Raw genomic sequence first — 19970 nt, 5'->3', positions numbered from 1 at the left:
GCTCCGCTAGGCTGCAGCGGCTGAACACTGCGTGGCGATAACCGGACGATAGAGTGAGGCCGGACTGCGCCTATCGTGCACAATGGCCAGATCTGGATACTCAAGCCCAGCAGATGGCCGTTCTGGGCACCCGACGTCCTGGAAAGGCGGTGCTGAACAGGGTTTCTGCCCTAGCGGTCCACGCGATGCAAGCCGCAGCGCGGTCGTGCCCGTGGGCACTTCTGCATCGTGGGCTGGCCGGCGAGAGGCGATAGACGAGCAGAGTCCAAGCGCAGGCAGATGGGTCCGTCGGCGCTCCGCAGGGCGCTGGCGGATGTGGGGGGCACCCGTGGCATTGGCACCCACATTGGCACCCACATTGGCAGCGCTCCAAGGGCGCCGACTGCTCAGTCGCCGGGCCGGCCACGTGCGGGCGCCAGGCGGGAGTCCATGTGAGAGGAGACAGAGGCCCGGAATGTGCCAGCAGCCGAGCAGCGGCGCCGGGAAGCGAAGGTGTTGGGCACGGCAGGGCGGCAGGGTCGTCCAGCAGAGGGCTCTGCGGCCGGAAGAGGCAGCTACTTGTCAGCCGGGCCAGGATGACAGGATGCAGCGCCCCTGGTCCCGGGCGCCACAGCTGGCAAGGCCGTGCGCGCAACAGGCCGCCACGGCTGCCCGGGCTGGAGCGCAGCGGCGGAGGGCCGTCTTCGGCAGCCAGGTCAGGTGCAGATAAGATTCGGGGTGCCTGCGGAGTGCGGACGGCGCTGGCCCATGGCGGAGCTGGCGGAGCTGGCGGAGCTGCAGCAGCGGGCGTGGGCACGGGCCGCGCTATTTCGGGCGACGGGGGCGCTGCTACCCAGCACGTCAGTAGCACGCTAGGCCCTGCTGCGTCTGCTTCGTCACCACTCGCACGCCGGTGACGGGCCAAGGCCAAGACCACGACCTGTGCCAGCGGACCAACACCTGTGCACCTGTGCGCGCCCGTCACCCAGCCTTCCGCCGCGCGACCCCTCCGCCCTGCACCCCGAACGCCTCCATCTACCCGTCGCCCGACGTCATTGCCTCACCAGCGCTCTACTCCCCGCGTCGTTGCCTCGCCCGCCGCCCGTTGACGCGCCGGTCTCGACTCGGCGCCCGCTCCGCCCGCCCGCTTATCGCTGGTTATCGACCCTCGCAATTAGCCGCTGCCGCTGCCGCTGCCCCTAAGCACGCAAAAGCCTCCCCGACCGGAGCGCGGCCCTCTGCAAGACACGACGCGCCCACTGTCGCCCTTCCGTCGATCTCGTCTCAACCGCCCGTCATCATTTGACCCGCCGCTTCGCTTCCCTGTCAGTCGAAGCGCCGAGGTCCCTGTCCGAAGCCGCTGTTTGTGCGCGCGCGCGTCGCCCGCCCCAGCCGCACCTCGTCGTCTCGTGCGTCAGCTCGCCCGACCGCGACGTACCACGCCCTTCGCGACTCCCCAACCGCCGCCATCAACACCCCCCACAGCACGCGCATCAGCCTTGCGCATCGCTGTCCCGCCCGCCTCGGCCTGTAGCCCGAGCGACGGACGGACGGCAGCCTCGCGCCCACTATGGCCCTGGCTGCGCAGCCGGCGAACGATCGCAAGCGCGTCAAGGTCTACGAGCTTAAGAATGGCGACTGGTTCGACCGAGGTACCGGCTTTTGCACCGGGACGATGGTGAATGTATGTCGTGACGTCCGCCTGCTGCCACGCCCTGCGCGCGCGCGCGCCCTCTGCCGCCGCGCAACGTGCTGACGACCTTCGCCACTTGTAGGAGGAAGCGCGCATTTACGTCCAGTCCGAAGACGAGCCCATACGCACTTTGCTCGAGACCCGCGTGACCAAAGATGACGGATACCAGAAACAGCAAGGTGACATAGGCCGCGGCAGTACCAACTGGCGGAGGGGGCATGCTGATGATTCCGCAGACACGCTCATTGTATGGACCGAGCCAAACGGTACCGACATGGCGCTTAGCTTTCAAGAGGCTGAGGGCTGTGGGCAAATATGGTACGCCATTATGCCTTCCGCCGTTTGGACCGAGATTGCTGACCACTTGCCAGGGACTTCGTCAGTGAGGTGAAATCACACCTTATTTCGCTATCAGGAACTGGTGAGCCTGAATCTGCACATGCCGAATCATTGATCCATGCTAACCCGCGCGTGCCAGACCATGGACACTCAGACGACGTCATGGACATGAACCCAATCATGCTCCCCGATCCCGAACTCGGCAACCTACCCGAAATCGAGCAGGTCATGCGCGCGGCGAACAACACTCCACAGGGTCGCGACGCATTGGCTAAATTCATCGTCCAAGCGGGATACATAACGAAGCTCGTCCCGCTCGTGGAGATGGCCGAAGACTTGGAAAGCTTGGAAGATCTGCACCACCTGTGCAACATCATGAAGACGCTCATCCTGCTCAACGACACGGCCATCATCGAGTATGCCGTGACCGATGAGGTCATCATCGGCGTGGTCGGAGCGCTCGAATACGACCCCGACTTCCCGAGCCACAAGGCAAATCACAGACAGTATCTGGCTGACGAGTCAAGGTTCAAGGAGGTTGTGAAGATTGAGGAACCGCTTATCAAGAAGAAGATTCACTATACATACCGGCTGCAATACCTCAAAGACGTCGTGCTAGCGCGCATTCTCGACGACCCCACTTTTTCGGTTCTGAATTCTCTGATATTCTTCCATCAGGTTGATATCGTCCAGCATCTGCAGGCAAACCAAGCATTTCTCAAGGAGTTGTTCGGCATTTTCACACCGCAGGAAAACAGTGGCCAAAGGAAAAAGGACGCGGTCCTCTTCATCCAGCAATGTTGCACGATTGCGAAGAGCTTGCAGGCCCAAGCTCGTGCAAACCTATACTCGAACTTCCTCAGCGGAGGACTCTTCAACGTCATCACTTTTGCGCTCAGACATACAGATGCGGCCGTCCGTGTCGCCGGAACTGACATACTAGTCGCCCTCATCGACCATGACTCCATCATGATGCGGAGCCAGATTTTCAAGGCCATCAATGACAAGACTAAGCCCCTAACGGACACGTTGATTGAGCTCCTTCTGGTTGAGACGGATCTGGGCGTCAAGGCGCAGATGGCCGATGCTATCAAGGTCCTGCTGGACCCCAACGCCAACTCGGTCACCATGGAGACACTTGGCCGTGCCAACAGCGAGTTTCTCGCCAAAGTCAACAGGAACAACACCCCATCACCACAGACCGATTCCTTCGTACAGAATTACTATGACGAGTCTGCGAAGAAGCTCTTCCAGCCGCTCAAGGATTTGAAGGACCGTGAGTCGGGTGAGTGTTCCCGTCAAGGATTCCTGATTTACAAATGCTGACTTTATGCAGTGGAAAATCTCAACATTCAGGAGGTATCGCTGTATTCGCACCTCGTGGAGGTCCTCTGCTTCTTTGTTCGATCGCACCCTTTCAGGAGCAAGACCTTCGTCGAAACCCAAGAGGTTGCGTGCCGCGTGGCTCAGCTCATGGCTTGTCCTGAGAAGCATCTCAAGCTCACCGCGTTGAAATACTTCCGGACCTGTGTCGGATTACACGACGAATTCCATGACGAACAACTCACCAAGAACCGCCTGTTCGACCGAGTCCTTGACATTGTCTACGAGACAATGCCGCGAGACAACCTTCTTAACTCGGCATGCCTTGAGCTTTTTGAATTCATCAAGCGCGAAAATATCAAGCCGGTCATCACCCACCTCGTGGAGAACTATCGAGAAAGATTGGAAGGGATCACCTATGTTCCTACATTCCAGAATCTCATACTGCGCTACGAGCAGCTGCACGAGCGACTGGATGCCACCGCCCAGAACTCGTTCGCCAGCGACGATACTGAGCCTGGCCGCATGCCCGTGAATGGCGGTCGTATGCAAGGTCTCCGCGACATGGATGCCGAGGAGGAGGCATACTTCGCTGGATCCGACGATGACGAGGAAGTCAGTTTGCCATCGCACGCAGGGAAGCCTGCGGCCAACGGCGCTCGACCTCTTGTCGACTATCCCGAGGATGACGAAGATTCAATGGACGTGCTTCAAGAGGGCGTTGTCAACGCAACACCATCGGTGGAGCAGCCACCGCCAGAACCGACATCAACGACTCCGCCAACTCCGCCCACTTCGACATCTCCTGTTGGGTCTCCGCCAAGTGAGCCACTTACAGTTCCTTCAACCCCACCCCCAGAACGCCTTTCGGAGAAGCGTCGCAGAGAAGAAGATGACGAAGACGAGCTTGGGAAACTCTCGGCGAGCAGTAAGCGACGCAGCTCTTCGGTCAGCACCGTGGGCAGCAACAATGGCACCGCGGGTGCGAATACAGGGCTCAGGAGGAAAAAGAGCATCAATAATGGGAAGGATGGGCCGCAAAAGATTGCTATCAAGCTTGCTCACGCCGTCAAGAGCAATGGCGGCGATGACAAGGCCAACTCCGGCGAATGAAGACAGGGGGAATCCAGCAGAACCACGGCTCTGCTTCTACCGGCCCCTTAGCCGTGCGTGTTGAGGCACGGTGTATCGATGGTCAGGCCCTTTGCCTGATGCCGATTTTCAGTACGATGTCAAAAGCTCGCGCCAAAAGAATACTGTTGATGCATTTCCATGGCGCAAGCGGGAATCCCGCTCTTACATTTTTCACAGTACGGAACTGATGGAAGGAAACAAGGAGTTCTCCGAGAATCTGTTTTTGAATGAATGCCTTCTCGAATCATTACCCATATACATTTCGAATCGGCGCATGGCGCAGACTTGATGATCCTTGTCGCTTCCACCAACGTTTGCTTTTCTTTCGGCTTGGATAGGGAGGCGAATTGGTTGCTTGTTGCTACAAATCATGGCAATTTTTATGTTGCTGAATTATCTGTACGGCCTTTTCCTCTCGTATGGATGGAAGGAGGGGAACGAGCATGTGTCTACTATTTTGAAAAAAGCGAGGTGTGTGGGAGAGAGCCTGCCTGGCGTGAAGGCATTTCCGTCATCGGACTGACGGGGTCAAGGTGCTCAGCTTGGGGTGGATACCGAGTGTTTCTTTTCTTGTCCTTTCCCATTTCTCTGGGTCTCTTATCAACCTTCCCCTCTGACTTGTTTTACTGATTTCTTATTCATCTTCTTTCGTTTATCTAGCGGCATTCTCCCTTCACTTTCCATCATGCGCATGGTACCTGGTTGTGGTGGATTTGTCTCACAACGGATCAGAGGCATGGTAAAGGGGAAATGTGGAGCGAAGAGCCGTTGTTAGTTACGTCTTTTTGGGGGAGATATAGGAGAGCGGAGAAGAAGAGAGGGTCCATTTATGGGAAGGATGGTTTATGAAGCTTTCACACTATCCCTTCGGGACTGGCCTCGGAGGGGATGGGTAGCGATGCATATGACGGTTTTTCACCACTCTTATCTTTCTTCCACAAGGTGCGCTTGTAAAGTCTGTTCTGTGGCTATATCATGTTTGATCGTTCCGAAAAGAGGGCGATGTTCTGGACGAAGGGCCCATGCAATGACACCGGCACATGTCGCTGCTTGCGCGTCATAGCAATACATTCACGCTCAAGCGACCGCTGCGCCATGTGGAATTCCGGTCTCAGCCTGAATCACATCCAAGCTTAAGGCGGGTATGAAGGATGTGGCTACTGCTGTCAACGGCCATGCCTCGATCAATCTCGAATAGGGCATGGTGCAGGCAAGAGATTCATAACACTACAGCACATAACGCAATCGGGACGTGATGGTTGAAGACAAGGGACACACGAAATCTGCATGTTTTTCATTTTATTTCAAACACTGATTTTTCTTATCGTTCCTATAAATCGACCAACTTGGTACAGGTCTAGGCGCTGACAGCACCCTCGGCCTCCCTCGCCAACGCCTCCCGCCTAGAGGAGCTCTTGGGATCGAAGAAGGGGCGCTCGCCGATTCCGACGGCCCTGTTGCCAAAGCGGGGGCCGATGTGGTCGTAGTCGAAAGTGGCGGAGTGGAAGACGCTGCGGTTGTCCCAGATGGCGATGTCATTCTTGTTCTGCCAGCGGAAGCGCACCTGCAGCTCGTGGTTCTTGTACAGCAGGTCGAGGAACCAGTTAAGCAGGTGGTCGCCCTCCTGCTTGGTGAGGCCGTTGATGGTCTTGGGGAAGACGCCGACGGGGAAGATGCTCTTCCAGCCGGTGACGGGGTTGGTGCGCACGACGGGGTGGGTGGCGCGCAGGACGGAGCCCGTGTTGGCGGGCGAGCCGCGCGGCTTCTCGTAGACGGAAAAGCCGCCGTTCGAGGCGACGTCGTTGAAAAAGGGGGCTTCGAAGTTGGCAGAGAGAGTCTCGACGAACTTTTGGTAGGGCGGTGAGAGACGGTCATAGAGGTCATAGCCCGAGGCCCAGAGAGTGTCGCCGCCGGTGCGGGGCAGTTCGGTCAGCCGCAGTGAGGTGTAGTCGGCGGGCACGGGCTCGAACTGGATGTCCGAGTGCCATTGTGCGGATTCTTGGGTTTTGCCTGAGAGCGCTGCCGACTTGACGGGGTCGTAGTACTTGCGGCGTTGCTCCGAGGAGATGGTGCTGATCTCCGGATCGCTTCCGCCAAGCTCGCGGCTGTCGTTAAGAACAGGGTGGATGTGAAGGGTTGAGTCGGCGGGCTTGCCCGTAAGCTCTCCCAGACGGTGGATCAGCTTCTTCTGCAGGTCGTTGGTGAGGTCGTCCTGGGCGCGGAAGAAGACGACGCCGCGGCGGGAGACTGGTGCGGTCTGTGAGCAGGGCAGTTTCAAAGAGCATTGTGGGGGCTTACTAGTCACGGCCAGTTCCTTGATGAGCTCATCGGCGTTGGGTGCGTTGATCCAGTCGACCAGGTTCACGTTCTTAAACTCAGTGCCGATGATGGGAGTAACCTCGAAGGACTCGAACTGGTCCAAGGCACCCGAAGGCTTCAGATACTCCCGGTGCTGGGTGTCAGCCTTGGAGGGGAGCACGACAACCTCATGCTCAACTGCTGCAGGAGCCATTTTTTTGACTGAGAAAGGAAGGAAACTTGAGGGTTGGGTAGTCGGTTAAAAAGGTGTGCAGCGAAGGGTGGATATATACTGGAGGTCCATGGGATTGTCACAATGTCATGAGGGTGGAAAAGACGGCATCCCACGTGCCATGACGACAGACGGGGCTGGTTGACACAAGGGACGGATTGACAAATCGGACAGGATCTCTGCCTCCAAAGCCACGCAAACACATCGATTGAGAAAGCGGGGGGAGATGGTTCGGAGGGGTAAGTTGAAGATTGGTTGATAAGCACTGGAGGAGCCTATGACAAGCGTCTGCGGAGGAGCTTACGAGGTGGGAGCGGGGAGTAGACTGGAGCCAGTATTGCTGCTATTCGTCGAAGTGGTTGTGGTGTTGCTGGGCTTGGCGGGGGGATTGTGTGATCGGGCAATGCGATGGCGTCTTGCATCTTGCCGACGCGAAACAATGCAAGCCGGGACGTACCAGCTCTGCCGAACCGAAATGCGGGCTGTGATTCCGCAAGTTGCAGCGGTCAGATAACGGCTGCGGGCATTGGGCAGAGTCTCCCTTCGTCGTTGTCCCATCCCCATGGCCTGGCCAATCATCGGTGGGTCGGAGATAATATACTCGGGAACCGTGGGGATCGTGGGTGGGCTGCGCGTCAGTCCACGAGGAGAATCGTGCCCTGACAGGCGGGTGACATGGCGAAGAAGTGGGTTTGGTTCGATTCCAGACCAGTCGAGTGCCGCGGATGCTGTGTGCGTGCTGCGACGCGGCGGCAGGTTGCGCTGGGACAGGACGGCAACAGCGAGAGAGGCCGCTTACCCAATGGGCTCTAGCGCACCTGCCCAAACCCCGCCCGATGAGATCACCGCTTGTCCCACCAAACATGTCTCCATCCTCTGTCGACCTGCTCATCCTGGGCGCCGGCTGGACATCAACCTTCCTCATCCCCCAGCTCAAGGACACGGCCATTTCCTGGGCTGCCACCACCACCACCGGCCACGATGGCACCATTCCCTTCAAGTTCGATCCGGACGACTCTGACCAGGCCCCGTACGACAGGCTGCCCGCTGCAGCCACCATCCTTGTCACCTTTCCGCTGCGAGGCTCCGGCCAGTCCCACCACCTGACGTCCATGTACCGCAAGAGCCACGGCGGCGAGCACAACTGGATCCAGCTCGGCTCCTCTGGCATCTTTGCCGACCCCCATTGGAATGACAGCGACTCCTCGTACGACGCCGACAATCCGCGCGCAATTGCCGAGGACGAGTTGCGCCAATGCGCCAATGGCTGCGTCCTCAACCTGTCTGGTCTCTATGGCGGCGCCCGCCAGCCGAGCAACTGGGTCACCCGCGTCGCCACGACCAAGGAGCAGGTCAAGGCCAAGTCCGCTCTGCATCTCGTTCACGGCCATGATGTCGCCAGGGCCATCATTGCCGTCCACCGCAACTTCACCCCGGGGAAGCGCTGGCTTGTCACCGACTTGCACGTCTATGACTGGTGGGACCTGATGCACACCTGGGCTCCTGTTGCTGAGGCTGCCGCCAGAGACGCCCTTGGAGCTGAAGAGGCTGCAAAACTCGAGTACCGCAAGTGGGTCGTCGAGTTGATGGACGAATGCAGTGTCCGCGCCCTCCCGCGAGCCGCCGATTCGCTGGGTAGAGTTCTTGATTCAAGAAGTTTTTGGAGAAGCGTTGGTACTTGGCCCAGCCATGGGAGAGTCGTGTGAATGACGTCGGAAGTGCGGGAACCTCTGGCTTTAGGCCATCAACTAAAACATCCTGTCCAGCGTTTGACCACTTGCATTGCCCAGTATGCGCTCGTTCCCACAGCGGAGCTTACCACATGTGAGCTCTCAAGATGCTCCATCTGAACCATCGATACTCTCCAGCGTTCAGGAATCGAGGGGTTTCGGTCCATCGTTGTCGTCACTCCACTGGAGAAAATGGGCACACGTCGGATTCAAACATCTATTAATACGCCAGTGGCGAGTGATGAGGCTCATCTACGCGTCCTCGGCGTTACATCCAGGGGCCTGAGAGTCAAGACCCGTGGGGAATCCGAGTGAGGCTCTGCTACTGCGAATTATGGTATCCACCAGGAGCACGCCCTATAAGGCTGTGCAACTGGCGGAGAAACCCGCTCTTATCGTTCAATATGGGTGACACTTCCGGCCGTCTAAGCTCAGGAGCTGTTGCTAACAAAAGAAGATTGCGTTTCGACCGTGTTTGCAAGGCTCTCAGTCGCATCTTCAGGTCATTTATTCGGCTTTCCTCACACCTAATTCCATCGCGACATGCCTGAAATCAGCCAGCAGCCACGCTAGAGTCAGTGTCCCGGAATGCCTCGCAAACCCAAGTGCGGGAATCCCCGGCTGACATGCCACTGTCCGCCGTATGTTGACTCGTGTTTCGCGTGTCCTACCGGATGCCTGTTTGCGTGAAGGTACAGAACTGGATCCGCCATGTGGAGCCCCAAGCAGCCATCGCCTAGAAACCCGATCCCGGGCATCTGAGAGCAATCGAGCCTCTCCCCGAGTTAGCGCGCCGTTTGTGCCGCATGCTCTGCCGCATCCCCGTAATCTCCTGGACGCTTGTTCCATGTCGGCGATCACGCCGCATCAAAGCCTTGCACGTCCGTCTTGGCTTGCGTCGCACGAGTCAACTACCCATCCGACCACGCACACCAGGTTGTTCCCTAGAAGGAAGGCGAAACATGACACAAGGCTCTACTGCTAGTCCGTCTACCGGGACTCATGGTGATTATTGCACGGGTCGGTAAAAAGCAAATTCAGTCAGCCCACCGAACAGTCCCTGCAAGAAGTTGCATACGCCTCCTCTCGTAGCCACAAGCGAGGCCTGTTCTTCATCTACTCCGACTGCGCCCCGCTTGCAGCAAGCAATGGTGCGATTGAGGATACTTCAAGTCCTCTCCCCCCGCCATGTTTGAACACCGCCTTTCCGCCGCCAGTAGCCTTTCTTCTCTGGGTTCTGATCATCAGCATAAGAGATCGCCATGGCCGGGGAGGACCGGGGCCCCATCTTGATCTGGACCACATGCGTGTTCGGATCTCTCGCCATCTTACTCGTGGCTCTGCGCCTTGGCTTTCGAGGATATCGCAGGCGATTGGACATGTCGGATTACTGCATTCTCGCTGCGCTGGTAAGTGATCTCCATCCTGAGCTTTCTTGTTTTGCACTGACGATGGAGATAGCTGTGCTCTATTTCCCAAGAATGCTTCAACATGATAGGTGAACAATATCAGCTCTCGTTGCATCCACTGGCGACTCCTAACACATCCCAGCCGTGATCTCATATGGTTATGGCAAGCATGCAGCAGACATATCTCCATCAATCAAAAACTCGATTGTACCGAAGCAAGTGCGCATACATCTCTCACTGTCTGCCAGACAGCGCGCTGACCAGCATAGCTCTTCTTCGCAAACATGGTAGTCTTCAAGCCGACCTACCTCTTCACCAAACTCTCCCTCTGCCTGGTCTATGCGCAGCTGTTCAAGCGCGCAGACTCGACGACGGTGCGCATCACGCGCGTGCTCGTGCACCTCACCACCTTCGTCGTCGTGGGCTACTACGTCTCGGCAACGCTCATCAGCATCTTCCAATGCAACCCGATCCGCAAATCATACCTCTCCAAAACGCCGGGAGCCTGCATCGACCTGACGCAGTTCCGCTTCAGCGGGCACGCCGTCAACATCGCCACCAGCATCATGGTCATCTGCATCCCGCTGCCCGCGCTGTTCAAGATGAAAGACAAGCGGCCCGAGATCAAACAGCTCCTCTTTCTCATCCTCCTGGGGTTCGTGTAAGTTTCTCTCTCCCCTCCTCTCCTCTAGTCCCCTCCCTCCCTCTCTTCCTAAAGCCTTCTTGTTGTTGCCATCGTTTTCTAAATCCGAAGTGAGAGTGCCAACAGCCACACCTCCTGCGCCATCACCCGGCTCGTCTTCCAATTCTTCCCCGACCCGTTGGCCAAAAAGGACCCGCAGTGGGCCAACACGATCCCCAACACCATCTCCATGGTCGAGATGGACGTGGGCATCATCGCCGCCTCGCTCGTCGTCATGCGCCCCTGCTTCCAGTTCCTGTACAACGTCGCCACCGGCCGCTCCAACGACGAGCTGCTCCGCACCACCCGCACCGGCGGCGGGTACCACACCGGGTCCAAGCTGAGCAGTTTCGGCGGAGGGGGAGGCGCCATGTCGAGCGTGTTGAGGCGGGACAAGAAGATCAGCAAGGTTGTGGATTTCGAGATGGAGAGCAGGTTGGTTGGTGAGAGCAGACGGGGGAGCGCGGCGGATGGGGATGACGGATACGTAAGAGATGGCTTTGGGGGCGTCGCGGCGGCGGGGGCGGGGCCGGCGGTGATAGAGTACGAGGTTTGGGGGGCTGCCCGGCAGAAGCGGAGAACGATGATAGCTTGATTGCAGTTGATCTGCAAGCATTATTGGAAGACGTGAAGAGAAGAAAGAAACAAAAAAGAAAAGAAAAAATGACAAAAGTTTTACATTCCCTCTGCTCCTTCCTTCCTTGTGTTGCCGGCGTACGGACAAAACGTCACATGAAGCTCAAAGAGCAATGTTGCAACATATTGACCTGTTCTTGACTGCCATCTGTTGATTCTCTGCGCGCGCTTCTTTTTTTTTCTCATAATTTTTTTTTTAATTCACGCAACCTCGGCACATCTTTTTGGTCAGAGCAGTAGTAACGAAGAGAATCCCGGGCTTCCAGGCATGCAGGTACACACCGACACTCGTATGCACATCTGCATGCATGCATGCACGCACGCACGCCTGTACGATACGGGGGAGCTCGGACAACCGATCCAGAACTCACGGCCGGCCGGCCAGCCAGCTCCCCCCTCCCATCGCCGATTGAGCTAATAAGTTATAAAAAAAAAACCATATTTCCAGGCCCCATCAGAGAAAGGGTGGGGGTCGCTCTCTCTCAAACTATGTAGAGAGACTCGATCGGGGTGCGAATTATTATGCATTTTTTTTTTTGGGCTCCGAGACTCCCTGGGTCATGACTGGCCGAAAGATGCATGCACACTAGAGGTACGGATAGTACTCATCATCACTCGATATATATTGCACGATGGACGCTAACAACGGCGCCTACCGAGACACATTTAATCAGTTTCGCTGCTGGCTGGCTGGCTGGGGCGCAGGGATCGGACGTTGGAAGGACGGGGCAGCCCGCTGTGCCGCGACCAGGGGGGGGGGGGGGGGGGGGAGTGGATCGGGTATAGATGGAATCTGAGATTGATTGACGCGCGAACGCTCCGGCCGGCTTGGCTTTGTTTTTTGGCAGAATCAGGCAGCTAGGTAGGTGGTACCTTCATCTTCCCGAGGTTTGTTTGCTGCATGCACATCGATCGAGTCAGGGACCTTGCAGAGGTCCCCCCCCGTCCCCACCACGGTTGCGCGAATCATCCAAGGGGCCTTGCCGACCGAAGCCTAGGTACGTATCCGAATTCCTCGTTATTCTTCCACACAGACGTTTCGGTGTTGGCCGCCTCCGTCGGCTATTATCCGATATCAGGTAGAGCTGTATGAAAGTTTTCTTTTTTTTTTTTGTCTACTGCGTTAAGTGAATTGAATGATATTTACGAACGAACTAGAGTTCATGGGCGACCGTGACCACGCTCACGGTTGTAATCGTTGTCGTGGTCATGGTCGTGGCCAGGGCCGTGGCCGTGGCCGTGGCCGTGGCCGTGGCCGTCTCCAAACCCATTCAGCCACGGATTACCAAATCCCTCCGCCGCGCCGCCATCCGGGCCAGACCACCAGTTGGCCGCCCACTTGCACTCCCAGCTGTCCGGATCGGTCGGGTCCGCGCCGACGAGCGTGTTCCGGCGCGGGAACAGGCAGTGCCTGCGCTCAAAGGCGACGCCGTTGTCGACCTCGTCGTCGACGAACTTGGTGCCGGTGATGGTCCGGGGCGCCTCGTCCTTCTCGACCCAGTCGACCATGGCGGCCAGCACGTTGTGGGCGGCGTCGAAGGGGATGCCCTCGGCGGGGGCGCCGCCGCCCTGGCCCAGCACCCAGGCGCCGGGCCCGCTGTTGCAGTGGTTCATGCCGCTGACGCGGAAGAAGCGGAAGAAGGCGTCCATGTCGGCGTACGAATAGCCCATGCCGCGCATGAGGTGGTGGTAGAAGCGCGGCGTGTTGAACGACGAGATCTGGTTGTCCTGCTGGCCGTGGTATGACAGCAGCTTGCCGCCCCGCCGCTGGAAGCGGGCCAACGATGCCGGCCACGTGCGGATGTTGGCGGGGTTGCGCAGCTCGGCGTAGGCGGCGTCGAGCGCGGTGAAAGTGGCGGCGTCCCAGCTGGGGTCGTAGATGACGTACTTGAACCAGTCTTCCGAGTAGGAGAAGGGAGCGCCCGCGTAGAGCTTGGACACGGCGAGCTCTTCCGAGCCCGGCTGCATGCCCGGGAAGATGAGGCCGCCGTCGAGCCCGAAAAAGGGGGAGAAGACCTGGCGCACGATGCCGACCTGGACGGCATTGAGGCAGTCGGTGCTGTTGCCGCGGCAGAGGAGCGTCTCGGGGTTGAAGTGACAGAGGGTCGGGTCCTCGATGATGCCGTCTTCGGCGCCGTCGATGCTGTCACACTCTGGGGCGAGCGTGAGCGCGGGGCGCGGCTACGGGGGAGCGGAGAGGGCGGACTTACGGTTCAGGACCTCGTTGTGGATGGTCGTCTTCCAGGTGTCGGCGGAGATGAAGTTGGCGGAGCCCTTGGCGCCAGTGATGGGATAGAAGCTGGCTCGCCACGCGATCAGGTTGTTGAAGTCGACGGCAGGGGCGCCGGCGACGATGCCATCGTAGTCGTCGGGGAAGTGCTCGGCGGCCTTGATGCCCATGCGGCCGCCCAGCGAGCAGCCCAGGTAGTACGACTTGGTGATGTCGCCTTGGTAGAAGAGGTTGGTGAGCTTCTTGCCGACGTCGGTGATGGTGTGGAGGCTGGCGAGGTCAGCATGCACGGCATGGCACGGCAGTGGCAGGGGGAGCGCACGATCGCCAGGCGAAGTCTGACATCACCTCGTCGTTCTGGTAGAAGGCATTGCCGTAGGTGCCGTTGTGGCCGTTGTTGGAGCCGACGGCGGCAAAGCCGTTCTGCGACGTGTAGGCCAGGTCCTCGTACTTGACGCCTGCGACGTGTTAGTCGCGCGGAGGCGGCGGGGGGGGGGGGCCTGGGGGCCGGGGGGAATCAAGACAACGCACATCCGTCAATGCCGCCGTTGCCCGTGGCCACGAAGCGGCCGGTCCACTCGCGCGGCAGCCACATCTCGTAGGTGATGCTGGACCTGTTCGAGGTCGGGATGGACAGGGCGATGCGGCAGATGTCGGCCGGCACCAGCTGGCTGGCGCGGCTGCATGTTGCGTCGTTGTCCGGGAAGGTGAGGTTGGTGTTGGCCGGGACGAACTCGCGGGCCGTCAGCGTGGCGTTGTAGACGTGCGTCTGCGGCTGGAAGGAGAGGCACGACAGCTGGAAGGGATCCGTGCCATTGGCGGGTGCGGCAGCTGCAGCAGCGACGGAGGCGAGCAGGCCCAGCGAGCAGCCCAGGAATAATCGGACGGCCATGTTTCGCTCTCAAACAGACTGCGGTAGCATCCAGCAGGAGAGAAGCAGCCCATTGGCAATTTATCACGGCATTATTGGCGTGCAATCAGCGAAGGCCGATGCAGGGGCAGCACTCGGCTAGAGGGAGTCGTTGTCTAGAGGCTAAGCCTGACTCTTGGGACTTCGGCAGGGCTGACAACGGCGCGGGCTGCGCGGGCTGCCTTCCCGTTCCTGCCCGTTCCTGCCCCGGCCGCGGCGCCTTCCTTGACGCCCAGCCCGGCAATCTGTTCCCCCACCGAATACGAATCCTTCACCAGCTGCGCCCCGCCCTCCACGTCTCATTTCAAATGTCCGCCCACTTTGCAGAACATCTCATCAATCTCATGCTTTCAACCTACCTTGCAATATACCGTGTACCAAGTTACTTGGCAATCTATCGCACGTCTCCGGCGCACCTGCCCTTTGTTGTTGACCGGATCCCAGCCTGCTGAAGAGGTAAATTTCGAGACCATTTGTGTGGACCAGGTGCTCAGCCAGCTCACGGGCCGGGTCGCGGAAGCGGGTAGCTTCCTCAATGGCTTCAATGAAGCACTCATAAAGGTGGGTCCTCCACCTTCTCATCAGACCCTTGATGGCAGCCGAAGCATTGTCTGGGCAGTTGAAGATAACTTCAAGGTCCACGTGCTGAGTTACCGGTTCCCACGTGTTCGAAACCAACGTCTTGAGTTCTTGCTCCCACTCTTGTCGCCATATATCTCCTCTGTCTTCTCTGTTAATTTCCAGCAAGTCAAGAGGAGGTTCCTCGGAAAGCTTGGTCTCATAGACTTGATTGGCCTTGCGCATGTTGAATTTGGTGAGCATGTACGTATCTAGAAGCTTGGCTGCTTTGATCTCTGCAACTCGGAATACTTGCCGGGCGAATGCCCTTGCGGGTGTGACTGCTGTGATGATGTTGATTCCCCTCCCGTTCAAGCCATGAAGTACGAGGTGAAAAACTATGAGAAGTTAGTCAAACAGCAGTGCCACCGTGACTCGTCTGCGGCCCCCACGCACTCATCTGTTGATTTTGAGTTGATTTATACGACACCTATTCGTCATCGAAGATGCCAGCGTCTCCGGCAAGCATCATGGTCGGTAGCCACGTCGGCTCACTCAAAGGTTCAAGGATCTGACCTCACAACAGAGACTTGGAACATATATCAAAAAAGTCCGTGTTGTTCTTGGCCAAGGTGTGTGTGATCGGTTGAGCATCTGCTTAATGATTCTTGGTATAGGGAAGTTCTGCTGTAATTGTCAATTGTGCTTGAGATTGTTTGTGCGTCGGCCGGTGCCAAGTTGAAATTGGCTGATGTGAGGACTCTGGAGAGGCACATTCCTCTTCTCGACGGATGGGCTGACTGGTCGGTTTCAGTTGGGGTGAGGTTTCCCGAATGGAACCATTGTGTTGCGTCTGTGCTTCTGACGTGGGTGGATTGGTTTTAGGCAGAGAATGGTGAGATTCAGAATGCATTGAAGCAACGGGAGCCGTATGCTCCATGGTGAGGTACTCCATTTCGTACTCTGGATGAGCTGGGGCCTGAGAGGGAAGTGAAGACGTTCTGCCAAGATGCCTGTCTGGAGTAGTCTGCTTGGTGGGAGAGGGTTTGCTCATACGTGGTAGCAACCCCCTCTCATTAAGAGAGAACATTTCCCGTAGTGCGAGGTGAGCTCGATCAAACAGTGAGGGCGTTGAATCCCGATGCATATGTGAGTCCGGACCCTTTCGAACTCTCGTAACTTCTAGGAAAGAGCCTGTGCCATACAAGAAAGGACGTATGCCCACTAATACACCCAAGAACCTTGGAGTGCAAGTGTAGTAAAGAGAACCAAGGAGTACAGATCAGTGGGCCATTCAACGTGTGAAGTGGATTTTATCATAAATTAATTTACGTGTTCCCAATCATATCCATTATCATGAAGTATGGCTGGGTATTGCTTTCTGTTTTTGTTGTAGAACGCGGTCTGTTGGCCCAACTTAAAGTTGAGCATGCCTCATGGAGTCGGCTTGCTTGTGTATCGGTTCCATGAAACTATACGAAGAGCGCGCTTCCCCGGTGCTGTTTATACCAAATGGACCAGTGAATAGCCATTTCGATTTTTGAGATTGAGTGTCAGTGGATTTCTCCTAGGCCAGGGTGGATGAGAACTCATGTGAAGTGGTGGATCGTGGGAATAATTATGAGCATGGCTTCGTAAACAGGGCAGGCATATGCTGGTTTCTAAACTCGAGCCAAGAGTGCATACTACCGTACGGAATACTCGGCGGTGTAGTCACAGGGTTTCCGGGCCGGTTGTGGAACCAAACCGCCAAGGGCGAGGCGATTCCAGAGAATTTCCAATGCTTCGAGAAAGAGTGACGATGAACCAGATGTAGAGCAGTATGTAGAAAAAGTGGCCTGTGCGTGGAGTTCTGATTGCTACTGTATACATGCAACTAATGAGCAGAGTAGATTGCAAGGAACAGTCTCCCGAAGAGATGTGAAATCATTACTCAGAATTCAAAACGCCCTCGCGCCTACCATCAGATGCAGCCTCATATATCACGACATGCCGTGTTTGCCATTGTGTCGTGCCCGTCGTCGTTGATTCCGTTATTCAAGTTCCATTCGAAGATTCTAATCACCGCCATTCAAGCGCCATCGCCCCAGATGCCGATGACGCTCATGGTGAAGGCCAAGCCGCTGATGGCAGCCCTGGCACCCTCAGCGATGCGGAATCTCTCGACGCCGTTGCGCACCATCTCGCCGTTGACGTCCTCGCCCTTCTCCAGATCGACCCAGCTGCGCTCCGCACTGACACTGCCGTTGTCATCGGGCGCCCCGGTCTCGCTGTCGCCGTTCTGCTGGCGCAAAGCGTAGTCGACGCCAGCACCACCGGCAGCCGCGACAAGAGAGGTCCAGAGCAGGTAGGGGTGGCGGGCGCGCGGAGGCGAGATGATGAAGGCGAGCGAGAGGGTCGAGACGGCGGTGGCGGTGAGGAGGCGGACGTGGCGTTTCGCGGCGTACTGCATGGACAGAAAGGTGGTGTAGCCGTGGATAGCGGTGGGGAGCTCGAGCAGAGCAGGCAGGGCGGTGGTGCTGAGCGTGTAGGAGACGCCCTGTAACTCTCTTATCAGCATTGACGACTCGGCGGCGGGCTGTTGCAAGACTTACCGTCAGCAGGCCGAGGCTGACGGTGCCGACGAACTTGCAGATTGCAATGGTGCGCGCCATTGTGGCCGAGAGGAGCGGGTCCTCGAGCAGTAGGGAGATTGACAGCTGGAGTTGCGGGGATGAGGCGAGGCTGCTGCCGGGAGCGTGTTGGCGAAGCTGTTGTTGGCTGTTTTACCGCTTAGGTAGCCCCGCCAAGAACTGGTCGCCCTCAGTGAGGCGGGGTGTCCCGGATGCAGCAGCTCCGCAGCTCGTGCGGCCGGGCGAGGAACTGCTGCAGAACATCTCTTGATCAAAATAATGCAAAGACTCGGCATCCGCACTGCTTACCGGGCGTGTCTCGCGCGCAGCCAATGCGCCAGGCGGTATAGTAATGGCCAGCGCCGCGGCATGGGCTGCGTGCCTCGGCCGTCGGATCCAAGCTGCACGACGACACCTCTAGCTTCGCGGCTCCACACTTTACCAGGTCGCTTCGCCCAGCGGTCCCCCCAGCTCTCCTTCTTCTCCACGCAGCGCTCTGCAAACATGCCCGTTCCAAAGTACGAGTACGTGAGCGACGTCTGGAGAGACGGCATCTTCGGTAATGGAAACAGCTCTCCCCGCATTCCTCCGCATTCCTCCGCATGACGCAACAGGCAGACTTACTGGGTGCTTTCCATGTAGCAAACAAGGTCGTGTTCTGCACCGGCGGTGCTGGCACCATCTGCAGCGCTCAAGTCCGCGCCCTGGTGCACCTCGGCGCCAACGCCGCCATCGTCGGCCGCAACGTTGAGAAGACGCAGAATGCCGCTACCGACATCGCCACCTGCCGTTCTGGCGCGAAGGTGCTCGCCCTGGGAGGCGTTGACGTGAGGAAGCCCGAGGATCTGCAGGCCGCCGCCGACAAGACCGCGGAGGAGCTCGGCAGCATCGACTTCGTCATGTAAGTCTGTAGTTATGGGCTGGTCAAGGGGCTCCACAGCCACAGCTGCTCCAGACCTTTCTCCAGAGATTCGCTCCACACTCGGCCGCCCTCCGGACTCCATGATTCGCCGCTAATGCATCCCTTGCAGTGCCGGAGCCGCAGGAAACTTTCTGGCCCCCGTGAGACTCTTCCCCGTCACCTGTAGTGGTTGCAGTGGTTGGAGCCGCGAGCGGACCCTCTGACAGCCACTAGATCTCGCAGCTGAGCCCCAACGCCATGAAGTCGGTCATCGACATCGATGTGCTGGGCTCCTACAACACTCTCAAAGCCACACTGCCCTATCTGCTCGAGTCAGCTGCGAAGCATAGGACTGATGGTAAAACTCGTAAGTACCGCCGGGCGCGAAATTGGCCCAGGACGACGCTGGCCACTATAGCACGTTGCAAGGCATGCGCCTTTCGGCCCGTCCAACGCCCGCGGCTCATTCGTCGCCAAACGTGAAAGAGGACTAATTCGAATCCTTTTTGCCAACTTGTGCAGCTCCGGAACACGGCACTGGCGGTCGCATCGTCTTCGTGTCGGCCACCCTCCATTACTCGGGCACACCGCTGCAGGCCCACGCCTCGGTCGCAAAGGCGGGTGTTGATGCACTCTCGGCCGCCGTCTGCATCGAACAGGGCCCGCTCGGCGTGACCTCGAATGTCATCGCACCGGGTCCCATCGCCGGCACCGAGGGCATGCAGCGCTTGTCGAAGCTCGATTCAGCGACCAACCCGGGGAAGGGCATCCCCAGCGGCCGGTGGGGCGCAGTCAAGGAGATTGCGGATGCTACCGTCTTCCTCTTCAGTGACGCGGCCAACTATGTCAACGGAGACGTGATCGTGGTTGATGGCGGTGCGTGGCGCATGCCCAGCACCAATCCCGGCCAGGAGTTTCAGTACCCGGACTTCCTCATCAGCGGACAGGAGGTGACGGGCGTGAAGGGTGGAAAGAAATCGAAATTGTAGAGCAGTGGAATTCTCCGTCCACTCTCGCCAAACGACATCGGCAGACGAACGTTTGCTCAAGCAGAAGCGATGCGATTGCGCAAGGCCTGTTTATGAATGTGTCATGCACCCTGCCATCCGTACCTGGCCCGAATATTGTAGTCGATGCTCGCAGTGCTAGACAATGTCATTGGTCGGACCGTCCTTACCGTTGAAGCCTCGTCCGAAAGTTTATGCTGATCAATCCCCGAAATTGCGCGTCGAAAAATAGAAACAGCAAGGAAAACCCGGGATCGTGGTTCTGCCACCCTGCTATAACTGCGCATCAATAAGTCG

General features: G+C 57.9%; 8 protein-coding genes across 8 annotated transcripts; 4 read left to right on the top strand and 4 right to left on the bottom strand.

Moving 5' to 3' along the window:
• Nucleotides 1-1549: 1549 nt before the first annotated feature.
• Nucleotides 1550-4447, top strand: BKCO1_1300057 (uncharacterized protein; the record flags this gene model as incomplete). The annotated part of the gene is made up of 6 exons (XM_020270940.1): nucleotides 1550-1663; nucleotides 1755-1851; nucleotides 1909-1990; nucleotides 2044-2093; nucleotides 2151-3296; nucleotides 3348-4447. 6 exons carry the CDS (start codon nucleotides 1550-1552, stop codon nucleotides 4445-4447), a joined length of 2589 nt encoding a protein of 862 aa, XP_020132382.1.
• Nucleotides 4448-5825: 1378 nt separating this feature from the next.
• BKCO1_1300056 (family taurine catabolism dioxygenase) lies at nucleotides 5826-6980 on the bottom strand (the record flags this gene model as incomplete). The annotated part of the gene is made up of 2 exons (XM_020270939.1): nucleotides 5826-6715; nucleotides 6767-6980. The coding sequence occupies 2 exons, from the start codon at nucleotides 6978-6980 to the stop codon at nucleotides 5826-5828; spliced, it is 1104 nt and encodes a 367-aa protein (XP_020132381.1).
• An 881-nt stretch (nucleotides 6981-7861) lies between these two features.
• Nucleotides 7862-8704, top strand: BKCO1_1300055 (uncharacterized protein; the record flags this gene model as incomplete). The annotated part of the gene is made up of 1 exon (XM_020270938.1): nucleotides 7862-8704. One exon carries the CDS (start codon nucleotides 7862-7864, stop codon nucleotides 8702-8704), a length of 843 nt encoding a protein of 280 aa, XP_020132380.1.
• A 1286-nt stretch (nucleotides 8705-9990) lies between these two features.
• BKCO1_1300054 (uncharacterized protein) lies at nucleotides 9991-11414 on the top strand (the record flags this gene model as incomplete). The annotated part of the gene is made up of 5 exons (XM_020270937.1): nucleotides 9991-10137; nucleotides 10190-10226; nucleotides 10280-10356; nucleotides 10407-10798; nucleotides 10892-11414. 5 exons carry the CDS (start codon nucleotides 9991-9993, stop codon nucleotides 11412-11414), a joined length of 1176 nt encoding a protein of 391 aa, XP_020132379.1.
• A 1202-nt stretch (nucleotides 11415-12616) lies between these two features.
• BKCO1_1300053 (feruloyl esterase b) lies at nucleotides 12617-14577 on the bottom strand (the record flags this gene model as incomplete). Its single annotated transcript, XM_020270936.1, has 4 exons — nucleotides 12617-13608; nucleotides 13666-13955; nucleotides 14008-14143; nucleotides 14217-14577. The coding sequence occupies 4 exons, from the start codon at nucleotides 14575-14577 to the stop codon at nucleotides 12617-12619; spliced, it is 1779 nt and encodes a 592-aa protein (XP_020132386.1).
• Nucleotides 14578-14937: 360 nt separating this feature from the next.
• Nucleotides 14938-15399, bottom strand: BKCO1_1300052 (uncharacterized protein; the record flags this gene model as incomplete). Its single annotated transcript, XM_020270935.1, has 1 exon — nucleotides 14938-15399. One exon carries the CDS (start codon nucleotides 15397-15399, stop codon nucleotides 14938-14940), a length of 462 nt encoding a protein of 153 aa, XP_020132385.1.
• Nucleotides 15400-17224: 1825 nt separating this feature from the next.
• On the bottom strand, nucleotides 17225-17807 carry BKCO1_1300051 (uncharacterized protein; the record flags this gene model as incomplete). The annotated part of the gene is made up of 2 exons (XM_020270934.1): nucleotides 17225-17692; nucleotides 17748-17807. 2 exons carry the CDS (start codon nucleotides 17805-17807, stop codon nucleotides 17225-17227), a joined length of 528 nt encoding a protein of 175 aa, XP_020132384.1.
• A 560-nt stretch (nucleotides 17808-18367) lies between these two features.
• On the top strand, nucleotides 18368-19655 carry BKCO1_1300050 (sporulation protein sps19; the record flags this gene model as incomplete). The annotated part of the gene is made up of 4 exons (XM_020270933.1): nucleotides 18368-18666; nucleotides 18797-18827; nucleotides 18901-19033; nucleotides 19189-19655. The coding sequence occupies 4 exons, from the start codon at nucleotides 18368-18370 to the stop codon at nucleotides 19653-19655; spliced, it is 930 nt and encodes a 309-aa protein (XP_020132383.1).
• Between the last annotated feature and the right edge of the window lie 315 nt (nucleotides 19656-19970).

The sequence above is a fragment of the Diplodia corticola genome, assembly GCF_001883845.1.
Source record: "Diplodia corticola strain CBS 112549 chromosome Unknown scaffold13, whole genome shotgun sequence".
Lineage (NCBI taxonomy): Eukaryota > Fungi > Ascomycota > Dothideomycetes > Botryosphaeriales > Botryosphaeriaceae > Diplodia > Diplodia corticola.
The sequence above is the reverse complement of the archived record's forward strand: the minus strand, read 5'-3'. Positions and strand labels throughout refer to the sequence as shown.